Source organism: Apteryx rowi, unplaced genomic scaffold (assembly GCF_003343035.1).
Source record: "Apteryx rowi isolate R43461 unplaced genomic scaffold, aptRow1 scaffold_406, whole genome shotgun sequence".
Taxonomy (NCBI): domain Eukaryota; kingdom Metazoa; phylum Chordata; class Aves; order Apterygiformes; family Apterygidae; genus Apteryx; species Apteryx rowi.
This window is the reverse complement of record NW_020450588.1, coordinates 323,371-338,791: the sequence shown is the minus strand read 5'-3', so window position 1 is coordinate 338,791 and position 15,421 is coordinate 323,371. Positions and strand designations below refer to the sequence as shown.

Here is a 15,421-nt window from a genome sequence, read left to right as displayed (position 1 = left end):
GGCCGGTGGTCTGCCTCTGCGCTGAGCTGTCGCGTAAGCTGTTCCATTTGAGCATTGTTTAAGAAAGCGTTGTGCAAAATCCATGATAAGAGCATCCTTTTGGAGAGGCTGTTTCTATGTCCATACGTAGTCCAGGGAGTTGCACGGCCTTTCTGGTCCCATGCAAGCTTGCTTTTGGTGAGGCTCAGTGAGACCTTTTGGTTTCAAATGGAGTATTTTAATAACAGCAAGCCTGCTGGCTAGGAACCAGATGTTGCCCTAGGTTACTAAGCTCAGAAAGTAAGCTGGCAAAGTAGCTAGGACTTCTGCAGTCAAGCAGGGAAAGCAGACCATGGGATTMGGTGCTTGTTCATCTTGTAGAGTAAGAGCTGGACATAGGCTGTTGTTAGGCCTGGAGTTCAGCGCTGCTGTCCTATTAGAAGGGGGAGAACACACTTTTAACAAGCCGGAACAAAGCCTGAACGAGAGGTTTGAAGTCTGTCCGTGTCYGTGTGGAGAAAGAATGGACTATTACCTACTGGGAGTCGCTTTGCATTTGGCTTGTGGAGCAGCCTGGCTCTTGTGAGGGTTATGGGAGAAGTGAATAAAAAGGATGACGTGTTTTGGTGTCTTTATAAAACCATTTGATTAAGAACTGCTTCAGAACGCCTGAGTTTATTATACCAGGTCATCCTTAAGTGCTTGTTTGCTTGATGTTAAAGAAACCAAATGATTTGCTTTTTCCAAGCAAGAAGGAAAAACTGAGGTTTTCTAAAAATTATAGCCTTTGGTCTGGAATGGAACTAATGCTGTTCTTTTGCTTCATCTCCTCAGAAGCAGGGACCTCAAGCCACTGACACCATACGCACACAGGCCTTGGTTTAGCTCAAGCTGAGGCCGACTGATGCAAGTTTGCACCTCAGGTTTCAGCACTGAAGCACGTAAAGTAAGAACTATTGGGGAAGATGGTATATTTAGCCACTTCTACAGCACGTCTAATTTTAGCACTCTTGGTAGTGGTGGTGGGTGCTTCCTTTCCCATATTACCCCTGGCCTATTACAAGCCAAGGACAGATCGTCTGTCATGTAGCCAGCAGGGAAATAGATTCTGTTGTAGATCATGTTTCTCAATTAAAGTGTTACAAGAAGGCAGAAGACCCTGGTGGTACTGAAAGATACTTTGAATATCAGTTTAAAAAAAGGAGGTCTGGTCTCAGGAATGAGACACGATCTTTAGATGCTCTCCTTGTGAGGAGAGAGAAGACATAGCATGTTTCTACATGAAGCCATTTTCCATTTTTTGCCTGTAAAAATCAAAACCAAGAAAGCAACCTACTGGGTTTGACGTGGTCTCCCACAGAGTCCCTGTGCCTCTTCTGGAAAGGGAAACATCTGCTTGGGAGCTCACCAGGATGATGATCAAGGAGAGTTCTCTGCGGAGGGACCCAGACTTAGGAGGGGAGCTAGCTTTCCTTGCAAAGGGCTGTGATTTTGTTCTTCCGTCTCGATTCAAGAAGAGGCTGAAGTCATTCCAGCAGGCCCAGGTTTGAATGCTTGGTGTTTCTTTTTCTTTTTCTATTGCTCTGTAATTTTTTRTTGGATTGGAGAATCAAACTGTGTCCCCTCTAGGCGTTTCTATTTGCAGAAAGTTATTTGCAGCTAGATACCAGCAGGTTTAAAAATAAACCTTCCAGGCTTATAGTGAAGAGTTAAAATGTCTTTGTAAACAAGGGAAAAAACTTAACAGCAAGGGCAGTGATTTAATAGGGAGGAATAGTTGAAGACTACTAAATCTTCAACTGTGTTTTTTATGAGGAAAAACCCTATTTATGTGTGTTTCTTCTCTGATTGCTCTGAATGTCTCATGTTGCACGTAGAATGACCCCAATGTTCTGCTGTATTGACTTGGTCGTTCTCTCTGCTATACAAATCTGTGCGTAGACCAGCAACTTGACTTTGRCAAGGATTTTACCATCACAAGGTGCTTCTTTGTGCTGTTTCCTGGACACCCTGAAGATGTGACCAAAGAAATGAAAATTGTACCAAGGCTGTATTTCATGGTGAATCCCAGCTGCTGTACCCACTGCCTGGGACAGTTGGCAAAAGACTGCAGTAAGCTGTGCTGGGACACCAAATGGGCTTGTGGCTGTCCCAGGATTGCGGGGGTCACAATGTGCTGAAGTCCTCCTGTCTTGAGCTTTGCCTATATTTAAATAATGAATGACCCAGTATGGAAGTTAAAAAGTTGAAATTGTCAGTGGTGCAGCTGTTTTCCTAAGAAACAGCTATTAAAATAGCTCCAGCGTATATTGTAGCGTGGAGAGCATTTTGTTTTCATGATTTYTGGTGACAGGTTAAAGCAGACATATAAGGTTAACCTCTGGTTCATGTCTTTCCACTCCCTTGAGGAGAACGGCATGAAGTAATGATGTGTAGTAATAGCTTGGGTGGGGACGGTGAGCAATTTAGACGAGATTAACGAGAACCATGTGGCACAGCTAAGGACGTTCGCTATCCAGAGTTGGATTAGTTGTGTCTTAGCTGTGATCACCTAAGGACGTAATCAGGGCATGGTGTGCAGCGAGAGAAAAGATCTCTTAGCAGACCAACTGAAAAACCTGGAAAAAAATGAGAAGCCTTTGGTGCGCAGGCCTTCTGGTCTGAAGGAGGAGTGGCGACGTCTGCTGCTCAACACGTCGTGAGAACAACTGCTTTGGGGCTGTGGTTCCCAGGCAAGTGACCCAACGCGGCGCTGCCGCTAGAAAGAGGAGGTCTTCCTACCTTTTCTCTCTCTTCCGTCACTTGTTCCCTCTTGCTCCTTCCTCACCACGTGGTCATGCCCTGTCTCACTGGGACCCAACGGACCTTTCAGTGAGCTGCCTTAACTCGCCGGAATATCATCCCGTATATCGCAGCTCAGTTTTCTGCCTTTCCAAGTGGGTTAAATCAGTTCACGGAGGGGCCGGCAAGCGCTGGAGCTGGCCCTGGGTGGCAGCGGCAGCGTGTGTGATGGGAGCGGAGGGCAGGGAGGGGGATTCTCCCTCGGCAGCAGTGAGCTGCTAATTTTTGTGTCTCGCGGAGCTATATCTTGTGCTTGAGCATGTGTGTTAGTCGGTGAGATGACCTGAAAGTCAAGGTAACTGGACTTGCTAATTGGTAAATGAAAATTGGTGAATTTATCCTCTGGGACGCTGCGGAGATTGGGGCTGGGGGAAAGGAATAGAAAGTATTTGAGCTCCTGATGTGATACCGCGTCCTTCCCAGGAGTCTCCTGCTGGAGCTGGCGCCCTCGAGGCAGCTAGCAGGGTCCCTCAGCCGACCCTGGCCGGCAGGTTTTGATCTCTGCGCTTTATTTGCGTAGCTGTGAGGAGGCCGCAGTTCTGTCTGGTTTATTCATAATGCAGATGTGACTATTTTAGTCTGTCCATAAATAAGCTGCATGTCTGGCAAAAGGGGATACGCTGGATAGATAGATTTTAGCTAAGGTAATTTAAACCACACTATAGAGCAGTATTTAAAAATGGGGGTTTTTTTAATCTCACTTCCCTTTTCAGGGGAAAACAAAAAGGTTGGTTTGCTAGCTCTTGGTAGCAAAGCTAAAAGACTTATTGTAGCAGTTGTAGTTGACTTCCTTAACTGTCCTTTCTGRCAGTGCCCATCCCTGTTGGAAAAAATGTGTTCCACTAAGCGAACAATGTTTCAGGTTAACTTCTTTCAGTGAGAAACAGTGCGTTTTTTTCCCCCAAGGAATTGCCAAAGAATTTCCCCTCATATCGCTTCTTTCTTTTTCACGAGTGGTTTCACATTTGTAACAAACTCCCTGCTGCCTTCACAGTGGCTGCCGTGTCGTTATACCCCTCCCGGAAGGATCGTCTCAAAATGATGCAAATTGAAAATTTCCTGGAAAGACTGTTCTAGGGAACAGTATCCTCATAAGCTAGTTTCCACTCATTTTCTGTTCATGTCGTTGTAAGCAGCTCATTTCTTAAACGAGAAGGGGTAAGACAAAGTTCAGAAAATGCTCTTTCTATTCCTGCAGTAGGACCTTCTGGAAAAAAGCCGCCCATGAGCTCTGCCTCCACCTCGTTTGCCATGGATCAAGYAGGAGATGGTGGCTCAGCCTTCCTGGGAAGGCAGCAGCAGCAAACCTGCATCTGAACTGGTTCCCTACTTCTTTGGGGCTTAGTAGCATTCCCTGTATTTACGCTGTAGACGTCTAACTTCTGCTTTGTGTCATGGTTGTGGATCAGGAGATTACTGTGGATTCTGGGGACGTGACTTCTGGTTCATGTGAGCTGGGGTCAAGCCTTGCTGACTCCGGTAATACCTGGGGGAAAACAAGTTGCCCCATTTTTGAGAAGGTGGAGGCTAGGCCTGGCTCTGGGGGAAAGTAGCTGAGCTGTGTTGCAGGATGTTCAGCTTGGGTCCGGTGCCCTGTCGGGATGTGGGATGTGAAGAAGGGGACAAAAATGGCTGGGGATGTCTCTTTGCCCTCCAGGTCTGAATGATTTTATCATTCTCTTGCGGTAGTGTAAGGGAGTGGGGGCATCTTTGTCAATCCAGAGAGTCAACATGCTTTTTGCCTTTTTTTTTTTTTTTTTTTTTTTTTTTTTTTTTAGATATTTCTTTGGTGTCTTTGGACTTGTGGACCTTTTTGCTGAATTTGAGTCATTTTTTTCTAGCTCTTCCTCACAATCCTGGCAGCTCAGAGGGCATGTGTGCACTGAAGAGATGCATGGGCAAGAAACCCATTTCTGAGAGCTGGGTCTTCAAGACAAACATTATTGTTATAGGACCGAAGTGGCTGAATTTGGCACCTCGGTGCCTGTTTCGGCTTGGTGTTGTTTGTACAAATGTCATGCTGTAAGACTCCAGTGGGGATTTCCCCTCTGCTGGAGTCCTGGGAATAAAACTATTAGAGTTTGGTCACGGCTGGAAAACTCACTAGCTAGACAGGGCAGAGGGGGTGGGAGGATTGCAGAGGCAGAAGAAGTGATGTGCCTCAGTCCTCCTCGAAGCCAAATCACTAGCTTGACTTGCAAGCCAAGGCCCGCCTTGGTGACCAGCTTCTCCCTACCCCTGCGACCATCCCAGGTCCCCTACCTGCAGTGTCGTGCAGGGTCCCCTCTTCAGAGCCAGACTTGCCCGCCCCAGTACCCCAGCCGCACTGTTATCTTCAGTGTCCCCAGATGTTCACCTCTGGATCATCCCGGATTTCCCTGATGTGCTGTGTGGTGACAGTGTGGGACCTAATCCTCTCACCTTCAACTCCAGTGGCAGTACCAGCCCTAGTAGCAGCAGCATCTCAGTTACTCTGTCCCACAGCCCTCTTCAGCCCCAGTAAAATCTCAGTTTTCTTTGAGCTTCAGACCCTTCGATCCTCCCTCCTGGCCCCCTGTGAGCTCCAGCATCACTCGGGATTAGACACAAAGAAAAGCACCATGTGGGGGAGCAGGAAAAATCAGGGAAGCTGGGAGGAAGAGCAGGTGGCAGTGATTGGGCTTGTTCTCCAAAGCCTGAGCGCGCTATTGAGGACCTTACTGACTCTGAATATCAGTATTGATAGAATCGGGAATCCCGAAGGCTGAAAATGATCTTCAGCGGTTCCTGTGTTGCAAGATGCGAGAGAGGAGGAAGATTTAAAGAAACCCAGGCTTCAGGTTCAAGTGTTGTGTCCAGAGCAGTTAAGAGTATGGAAGTGTGCTTGGGCTGCCGTGTATGTGTAAGCGTGCAGGCTCCTGTGCCTGAAATGGGACAGCAAGCAGGAGAAGGCAGAGGTCCTCAGTGCTCAAAGAAAGAGGAGTGAAGCAAGTGGAAAATCCCTCCGTCTCTTGTTTTACAGGTCTCTGAAGAACAGAATATAAGCTATTTTAAACTGCAGAGAAAACGGGGCTCAGGGAAGCTTTCCCAKTTCTCACTTCTTCACCTTTCTGAAAGCAAACCAATAGCAAGTTGGTATATTCAGCATGTGTTGTGGAAAAAAGCTCCAAGTTTCTGGAAAGTAATAAGGAAAAGGGTTTGATTGGTTTGTCATATATTTTCTTTTGTATTTAGTGAACTTAGACTTGGCTATTTCATCCTGAAACAATTTTGATTTGAAATATTAGGAATAAATGTAACAAACCTAAAGCTGCGGCTGTATTTACTCGACCATTTCCTTACTAGCCTCTTATCACATACGTTATTATATTATTAATAACTCTTGCAATTGAACCATTGTGCAATAGGCAACTCAATTGCCTTTTCCCAAGAAAAGTGTGCATGCGTGGGGGAGGAGAGAAATCTCAGTTCCTGGGCATTCCAACATCTGTCTGCTGCTGCTTACACTGTAACTAGGTTTTTAAAGTTTAAAAAAATATTCCTTTCCATGTCTGAAAAATTATCTATTTTAGGATCTCGTTGTGTATATAAGAAATACAAATAGCCTCTGAGCTATGCTTTCCACTATCCTTTATCGAAAGCATTCATGGACAAAATTAGAAGATTCGAGAGGTCTGATAAAAAGATGATCTTATGGGGGTTGCCGTATCAACATGACGTTCGCTACAGACGGGAGAGGAGTGATGGGATGGTGAGCTAATGAAACAAGARGTGGCAGGCGAGGGAGAGATAATCATCTTTGGACAGGCGTGCAGAAGGTCTAGTTTCTGTTCGCAGTTTTCTCCTGATTCTACAGCAGATGATGTAGGTGCTGATTCAGGGAAACCTGTGGGCGCTGAGCCTGCAAAGGGATTCTTTCCCAACTGGAGCTGTAAACAGACCTTTTGTACGTTCCACCAACCGTGTACTGTCTCATGTGGGTGCCCAATGATTTTCAGCACTTCTGGCTGCTCATAATTGCTAATATAAATGGCATTACCAGCACTTTTGCTTCTCTAACGCAGTCAGGTCTTGGATCTCTCAAGTTGGGCGCAGAATCACAGGTTTCCTGAGGTTTAGAAGAGAGTCACGCAAATCTTTTCGTAACTTCTCTGTGAGGTGATACTTCATCTGGCAAAAGGAATGATATTCCCGGGAGGTGGGAAATGTTGGTGTTGTGAAAGTCAGTTTGCTCATATATGAGGCAAGACATTTATGTGAACAGGTGTCCCATTTCTATGGGGAAAAAATTAATAAGCAGATTTTGTTGCTGTGCTCTTTATGGGTCAGGATGACAACTCATGACCAATATACGAAGAAATACTAAACACTGTCCTCATTTGAGGGTATTGCTAAAATTGTAGTATGTGTGCTCCTGTAATTAAACAGTATAACTTTATGTGGCTACCTACATGTGGTGTATCCTAAATGTGCAGTTTTTGCAGTAATTTTTAAACTTGTCCCTTAAGGCATACATTTTTATATCTCCATGCTATAACTTAATTGTTGATGGGTTTTAATTTTTTCCTCATCATCTAGAACACAAGTTATTTTCCTCTCCACTCTATATGCCATGCTGTTGAAAAGTATTTATGTAACTCCTTCTATTTTCAGGTTCAAAATAAACCAGAGAAGAAACCTGGAACTTCATCCTCGGTCCCTTTGAACTCGGTGGTTAGCCCGTGTGCTCTTCTGCCTGCGAACAAAGCCGCCAGCAGCACCCCTGTGTCCGTAAACATTCCACGTTTCTACTTCCCCAAAGGACTTCCGAATGTCTGCACTAATCACGAGGAGGTCATTGCCAGGATTGAGGAAGCCTTTACGGAGTTTGAAGATGAGAAGGCAAACATCTGTGAAATGGGGAAAATTGCTAAGGTACCTGCTGTCTGGGTTTTTCATTTTCTGGGGAGAGAGAGAGAGACAAAGACTGAAACTAAAGCTAATAAAATAACTTACAGCTGTTCTAATTTTTAGTGAAGAAAGAACCAATATGCTTTTGCGCTGAACATTTTTATTTTTTAGATTAAGAAAAGAGTAAACAAAAAGGACCCTGGTTGAAGTGTCCGTGGGAGAAGATTGCTCTTTGTCACATCTGATGTGTGCTGCATCTTGCTCTGATTTGCAAAATGGTTCTGGCAGGTTTCTTACCAAACACCAATTACATATCTATATTTCTGTCCCTCTGTAGTTTTGCTTATAAGACAGCAGAAGCCTAGGGTGCCTCTGCGGCTTCGGATTGTGCCAGTTACCTTCTTTGWGGTCAGCTCTCCCGCTAAGCTGGAGGTGACCTATGGATTCTCTTGCAGTGTTGCTTGAGAAGGCAATTTCCAACCTAAGGCAGTTCTTGGGCATAAACTGCTTATTACTGTTGTTTTATTTTCCCTGTGTGAAAGTCTCGATGGTGAATTCAGTCTATAAACAAGCAGGCTCTTCTTCGGACTGCTTTTGTATTCCTCTTTGTTCCTGTGCTTCATTACAGATATGTGGCTGCCCGCTCTACTGGAAAGCACCTATGTTCAGCGCATCGGGAGGAGAAAGGACGGGATGTGTGTCTGTACACTCGTTTGTAACCATGTGGAGAAAGTGAGTATAGCAGAAGGCAAAATTTTCCTTTTAGAAAAAGACCAGCCTGCTCTACAAGTCTCTGTCTTTTTTTTCTTCCACTAGACTTTTCAAATCATTGTCCCTTCTTTAAAAGAAAATAAAAGGCTTAAAATCTCCACGAGCTTAAGATTTCTTCCTTATAACTTCCTGAACACCTGTTTCCATGCTGCATCAACAGACTTTGCATCTATTATATAGGTGATAAACATGTTGGTCTGGCTGGCGTATGAAACACATGAACCCACTCCCTAGAAAAATGTCAGCTATCCTGAAAYAGCCGACAGACCTCAGTGGTGTTTGGAGATGCTTGTCTGAGGCCTTATTGCTACACTACTGCACTGAAAAAGTACCATTTGGGAGTGGGGTTGGGAGCATTTGATAATGGTTTAGGGTGGGAAGGAGTGTAAAATAAAGCAGCAGCAAGGTAGGTGATTTCACAAGGGGGCCAAACTCTGAGAGCTTTAATAGTTTTTGTTACTACCTTTCTCAAGCACAGTGCTTAATAAATTTGTGGGCTTTCACAGTCACTTCAGCTCATGCTATTGTCAAAGCTTCTTTTTGAAAGAGCTCTGTGTATATGATGCTCAGTCAGAGGTGTGAGATGGAACAGACCCGCTCTCTTGCTTAATCTTTGCCTCCAGGGTGGTTCAGTCTTTCTTTACTCTGTAAAACACCTGAACAATGTTTCCATCCCGTATCCGGAGAGTTCTACTTTTTGACTTAAGGGTCACTCTTCAGATTCTTGAAATAGCCTCTAACCCTGAGTTTCCAAAGCGTTTTCTGTGATGATATTGTCCAAAAAGATTCTAGTTACTCTGGCAAAATTGCAAAAGCGTTAGGGGTGACTGTGATCAGTAAGTCCTTCTTGACACAGACRACTTYTTTCCTTCCTTAGATTCCTCCAATTAGTCYTAATTAATCCCTTGTGTATGATACAGCATAGTTTCACACTCTGACTTGCACATCATTCAGATATTTGCAGACTGYGGTCATTCCCCTCTTCTGTCTTCTTTAAACCACAGCATTTCCAAGCCATTTTTGTAAGCTTTCCTCACTTTAATTGCTCTTTTAGACAGCTTTTTTCCTTTCTCCTCTCGTCTGCCAGTTCCAGAATTCTTTTTGGAAATGTGATAGTCAGAAATAAGAGCAGTGTTCTCCATAAAGTTACACTGCAACTATGTGAACACAGCCATAATTTTAAAACAGGAATCTTTAATCGCTGAAGTCTATTTTTAAGCATCTTAGTAAGCAACCTGACTTTTCAAAATGCTGTATGCTTACTGATCTCATTTGAAGTTGGTGAGAGTTGCTGGATATGGAATACTTCTGAAAATTAGAGCCTTCATTTTGATGCTGAAATGTGGACTTGGGATTCAGCTATATGAGCTTGATTTAAAAAAAAAAAAAAAAAAAAAGCTAGAAATTAGCACCCCTCTGTTAGTGTGTGTGTGTGTGGTATCACGATGTGAATGTGCAGCTAGGATTGCTTGTCAGTCACCTTTTTTTTTTCCGAAAGATTTATTAAAAAATAAAGACCCCCCAAAATAAAACCTTGTTGATAAAGTCTGCTGTTGACGAAGACAGAGGCCAGAACTCATGGCAACTAGGGGCATTTCCGTAGTGTGTTTCAATATGAGTTCATATATTTTGCGTGAGTGGGAAGTAGTCACTAGAAGTAAATAATGAACAGTGCATTTGCATTTTGACAGTTAATAACAGGTAATTTTGGAGTAATTTATTGCTTCCCTTATGCTGTATGAACAACTTGGTGTTTGATATATCCAAATGTTCCCTTCTGTTACAGCTGCTTAGTAGTGATTTGGTGAATGTCAAGGAATTCCTCATTTTCATGAGAATTTCTATTCCTAGTGAATTAAGTAATGGTGATACCTCTGACCAAGATAGTATTTTGCATTAGAGGAGAACAGAGACAAGAATCAGGATCACGGATGCAAACTGTCATCCTAAGGAATGGGTTTCCATGCCTCCGAATACTCAGCCCTGCTAATTCTTTTCTTAGACTGTTCTCCATGACTCCTGTGCACGGCAGCGAGCTGCACCATGCTTAACAAGAGATGTCCTCTTGGGGAGTGATTTTTCTGCTTGAAAAGTCGCTGCGGTTTGGCAATATCCTCAAACGTTGAAGTGTAGCAAAAGATTAAATTGGAGAGCGCATCTGTTACGACATCTCATTAGACTGATTAATTTTCTCTCTAAAATAAGCGTGGTCTTCAGTGAGAAACACCTTGTTTACAGCAGCAACGTTAACACAAAACAAAACTCCACTGGGCAGAAACACCTGGTGCTACTGAAAGATGCTGAAGAATAAAATGGGTGCTAGTATTCTGAGGTCAGCTGTGCATAAATCATGTTGGAAAGTTTCTCCTAACATGTGATAAGGCACTTTATAATCCAGTTATGGTTCGTGATTGCTCTGTGGGATACAAAGCAGCTGAACTAACTTCTCATCTCTCTTGTAGGGTCCTACGTAACTGTCATGACGATGCATCCAGATTCACATACCTTTTAGCRAAGCCTAGCTGTGACTACCTAGAGCAGGAGGACTTCATCCCGCTGCTTCAGGTACCTGCAGCTGCTCAGCAGTGAATGGACGAGAGGAGGGAGCAGCRTTTGTTCCGTAACTTTCTTATTCTCATGTCTTTAAACGTTTACCAAGGACATGCAGACCTTTGGTTGGACAGCACATGGGTAGACCTTATTTTGGAATGAAATAGAAATAAGCATTTTAAGTGAGCCGCTTTGCATAAGTGCCAACCAGATGCACATCCTGCTAGAGTTACTGAGGACTGTCAAACTTTATTTAGTCTCTTGTCTCCTCTTAGGATTCGTATTTGCCAGTGCCTGATAACCAGGCTGAAATTCACCCCATTTCTCTAGATGGTTATTGGGAAAAATACATGGCGCTACTGATACTCAAGCACATCATAAAAGCTTATTAGAAAAGTTATTAAAATTTGTTTGGAAAGCTAGTTAATATTGAGCTTGCCTAACAAGACTATGAGATACAATATCCCATAGAAATCTTTGCAAAGAATTCTGCAGTTCCAGTTGCTTTCTATTCCACTAAACCTGTTGCTATGTAAATTTTGCTGCTGAATTTTTCCTAATATTCAAACTAAAACCTACGCATCTTGATTTCATTTCTGCCCTTTTGTTTTATTCACATGTGGTATCTTTACAAAACATGTAAAACCAGGGTATTGTTCTCTAATTGTGGCCATTTAGCCAGGCTCTGGATGGATTTAACTTTTTTTTTTAATAGTCTCTCCATAAATCAGGTCCTTCTGCTCCTCTGATCATCTGTTGATACTTTTTTTTTCTGAGCTTTTCCACATATCCCTAGATTGCTCACATTGTGTTGCCCACTATGCAAAACCTCTGTGGAGATGCTTTATTGGGGAAAGATTTTGTTTCTGCGCTGGATGCTTCTCTCTCCCAAACAAAACGGGGACTGTGATGGGTAAACTTTCTCATGCTCCTTTTCGTCCTTTCCCCACTGGGCACACTGCCTTTCCTGATTGATAACAGCTCTGGTTTTTTGCTGCTGATGCAGTCAAAGGCATGTACAACCTTGTTTCTCAATTAATCAGAGACTGGCCATATTGCACCATGATATTACACCACCACCATCATATTAGACTGGCCAAAATCTTGTCATATTGCACCCCTAAGGGTGTATCTGTATCTGCTCTATCTCTTTGCCATGTTGTGCTGTAGACGGGGCAAAGTTTTGAGCACCTCCTCTTTTAAAGCAGAGGAGTCAGGTAGCCACGTAGCAACTACGCAGAGATTCTGATTCATTCGGGATCTGAGCTGATTCATTCAGGATCTGAGCAGTTTCTCCACATCTTTGGTCATGCATTTCTTGGCAGATTTGACTTTGTGAGCCAGTGTTTGGCTTTGCAAAAAACTCGTCTTGAGAAAGAGAAATCTCTCTGTATGCCTTCTGAGGTTCACAAGAGCTTCCACTGTTGTGGAGGGCATAAGAAGCAACTTCCTCAACCTTTCAGAGTCTTATTTTGATGCTTAGATCTAACAAATATTAATATCTTCAGTGAATGAAAAAAGGGTTTTGCAGAGGAGATAGTTGCATGGTCAACTAATTTTTTGTCTCATTCAGTAATAATGAGTTTTCATCCACTCACTAACTCTCTTCCTTTGTTTTTCTGTCCTTAAGTAAATCAAAATGGCCAACAGGTGCGTATTGCCCAGAAAATGTATTCTACTTATGCTTCTACAAGGTTCACTTTATAGATAAAAAATATATATATATCATTTTGGTTTTATTATTAATGCTGCAAATACAGTTTCAAAAATAAGAGAAAGTATTGGCTTGTGAACRCAAAAGCTTCTAAACATTAAATAAAGGGAGAAGAAAATCTGTTTCATTGTATTTGGTCTTGCTTTGCAGGATGTAGTGGAAACGCATCCTGGCCTGACGTTCCTGAAGGATGCTCCGGAATTCCATTCCCGGTATATCACGACGGTAGGCTGGTTCCTTTGATCTCCTGTATTGCTGTCATACCAACCCTCCCTTTTCCACTGTTCCCATCAGCAAATTTTTCAGTTGTTTCAAAAAATGTGGTTTTAGGATTGTTAGTAATGAGTTATTTTAAGAACTGCTTCCCCAGGGAAAATTGATCTGCCTGTGTGTACAAGAGGTCATTCAAAAGGATAATAGCAATTCTTTCTAGTCTTAAGCAAATCTAGAAAACCATTTTTTGGCCTTTATCCTGATGAAGGAAAACAAGAGTGATCCTTATTTGGTCTTTGAAAGCTGCAAATTTACCCCTAATTCTGCTGGGCTGCTGAGGCATGGAGGGCTTTATATTTGAAGATTTTTGTCACTTGGAGCAAGTCAGGCATGGAGTGTCCGTGATTGCTCCGTGCTGCAAGGGCGTCCATTGCACAGGTAGGTCTCCAGTCCAGCTCTCCTGCCTCTCGCTCTTGCTAGTAAGCATCTCTAGTCCTTCTGAGCCTCTGAGTTTTGTGACTACTTTTTTTTTCTTTTTTTTCTTTTGTTCTGTAGCTTTGTTCCACATTTGCAGTCAGGAGTTAGACTTGTGCTTTGCCTGAGTAAGTCTATACTTTTTTCACCCTTTAACTTGTCTCATACTGGGTATGAAGCTGGATGAAAGGTATATGTGTAGGAGGTCTTATCTCTGCAGAGGTAACAAATCCAGATAAGGAAAGGCCCATGGGAACTGCATCCCAAGAGGGTTCAAGGACTTAGAAAGTGTTTCCAGTTCTGTTGCCAGGGCCTGCATGGGGGCCAGTTTTGCCCGATATTGGCAGCTGGAAGGTATCTTTTTTGGCAGGCACAGACTTGTCCCTTTCCTGTAAAGAGCAGATGGCAGAGAGACACTCTGTTGCTCTGGGCGAATCCTGAACCATCAGAGCAATGTTTTATGAAAATGTATAATGAGAATCGATTTAAATATTTAGATTCACTTGAATATGACTGTGAGCATCAGAATATTATCAGCACGTTCCCATGGAGCCAGACAGCAGACGTCAAGCACAGTAACTGGCCAGAGTAGGTATAACGATGTCCAAGTTCTGGAGGCACATGAAAGGGTGAGTGTGGAAGGTGCCTGTAGCACTTGTGCCCCAGTGTTTGGTGCTTAAGGCGCATAGAGGAGTGACAGCTGGAAGATTAAAGGCCACTGGGTAGAGGTCGGGGTGCTGAGGGAATCTGGAGTAGGTGGTGAACGGTAGATGCCTGATTCCATTTTGCGAGCTTGCAAAGGTAACGCTTATTGCATTCTGAATGTGTATGATCCGGCGTTATGGTTTCTTGGACTCTTCCTAGTGCTTTCTTCTGCTCACCAATGTCTGTGTCCGACTACAGCGTCAGCCAGTTGTTCTTTGCCAGTGAGCTGGTCTAGGCACAATATGCAACTGTCCTGGTGCTGGCTGTTGGGTGGTGGCAAAGGCAGTTGTGTGCATCACCTGCCTTTATAGCTTCTCCTACCCAAACCACGTGCTGCTCCTGTATTTTTCAGGGTCTAGTGGAGAGAATAGGGGCAAGAAACAAATATCTTTGTAGAGTAGGCCCCAGATGATCACCCTTGGTGTCTCAAAAGCAGCAATTGCAGCAATTTCTGGGCCTTGGCAGGGTGCTGTGCACTTTCCAGTCATGGGAGGGGGGGGCAGATACGTGAAGCTGAGGTTCCACGCTCTCTTTGAGCTAACTGAAGTGCAGGCTGCTACTGAAAAGGGCAACACCGTCCTCCTTCCCTTTTCCACAACCTCCCTTGTGCCAGGGTGAGGTCCTGTGTGACCATGGAGCAAGCTAGACCAGGGAGCTCATATAGCTGAAATCTAACCTGTCAAAAAATATATGTATTTTCCACCTGGATCAAGTTCCTGATCGGACTCAGTGCATAACAGGAGGAGCAGTAGTACCTTTCGTGGGAGGGCCAGGAATACAGAGCCAAGGGTGGGGATGAGACCACTCTTTTAGTAGCTCTCTGCACTCAGGTCTACATAAAGTAGCAGAACTGGACCCTTCATGTGTACATGAAGCTTCTCTGTGCTTCTTCACTCCAGTTGTCTCCACTGTGCTTTCCTACTTCAGTCCGAGCCTTTAGGCACCTTCACTCACAATGCTTGGACAGAGGTGACTTCCTAGGCTTGCTCCCAGACAGCCAGGAAGTGGCGGTGCTGCTGGTCGAGGTGAATGGTGTGTAGCGGAGAATCTTACAAAGCCGCGATGTCCTTCACAGACTCCTTGCACTGGCAGGACAGTGCTGTTCTGGGCATCTGTGCTGACAGACRAACTCCTCCTGAGCTTGGCGTTGGCTGGACCATCGAATTGGAGCAGAGTCAAGACCTCAGGAGACAGTCCACTGGGTCACGTCGTTCCCACTGGGAGTTGGCAGTACTTGGCCTGCTGCAGCAGTGGCTCTCCTCTCTGACACCAGGAATTTCTGCTCTCACGCTTCCTTTCACAGAC

The 15,421-nt window shown here is 44.0% G+C and overlaps 1 protein-coding gene across 4 annotated transcripts in view; it reads left to right on the top strand.

Annotated features, from left to right (window-relative positions):
- PPP2R3A (protein phosphatase 2 regulatory subunit B''alpha) overlaps window positions 1-15,421 on the top strand; it is a 51,185-nt gene that overhangs the window by 20,038 nt on the left and 15,726 nt on the right. For 3 of the 4 annotated variants that reach the window (XM_026075552.1, XM_026075553.1, XM_026075554.1), the window contains 4 exons: window positions 7,453-7,713; window positions 8,318-8,421; window positions 10,923-11,025; window positions 12,875-12,949. In XM_026075552.1, the coding sequence (XP_025931337.1) occupies window positions 7,453-7,713; window positions 8,318-8,421; window positions 10,923-11,025; window positions 12,875-12,949 (543 nt within the window). Of the gene's footprint in view, window positions 1-7,452; window positions 7,714-8,317; window positions 8,422-10,922; window positions 11,026-12,874; window positions 12,950-13,908; window positions 14,041-15,015; window positions 15,286-15,421 lie in introns of those variants that run through there. The other variant, XM_026075555.1, reaches the window with a different exon arrangement.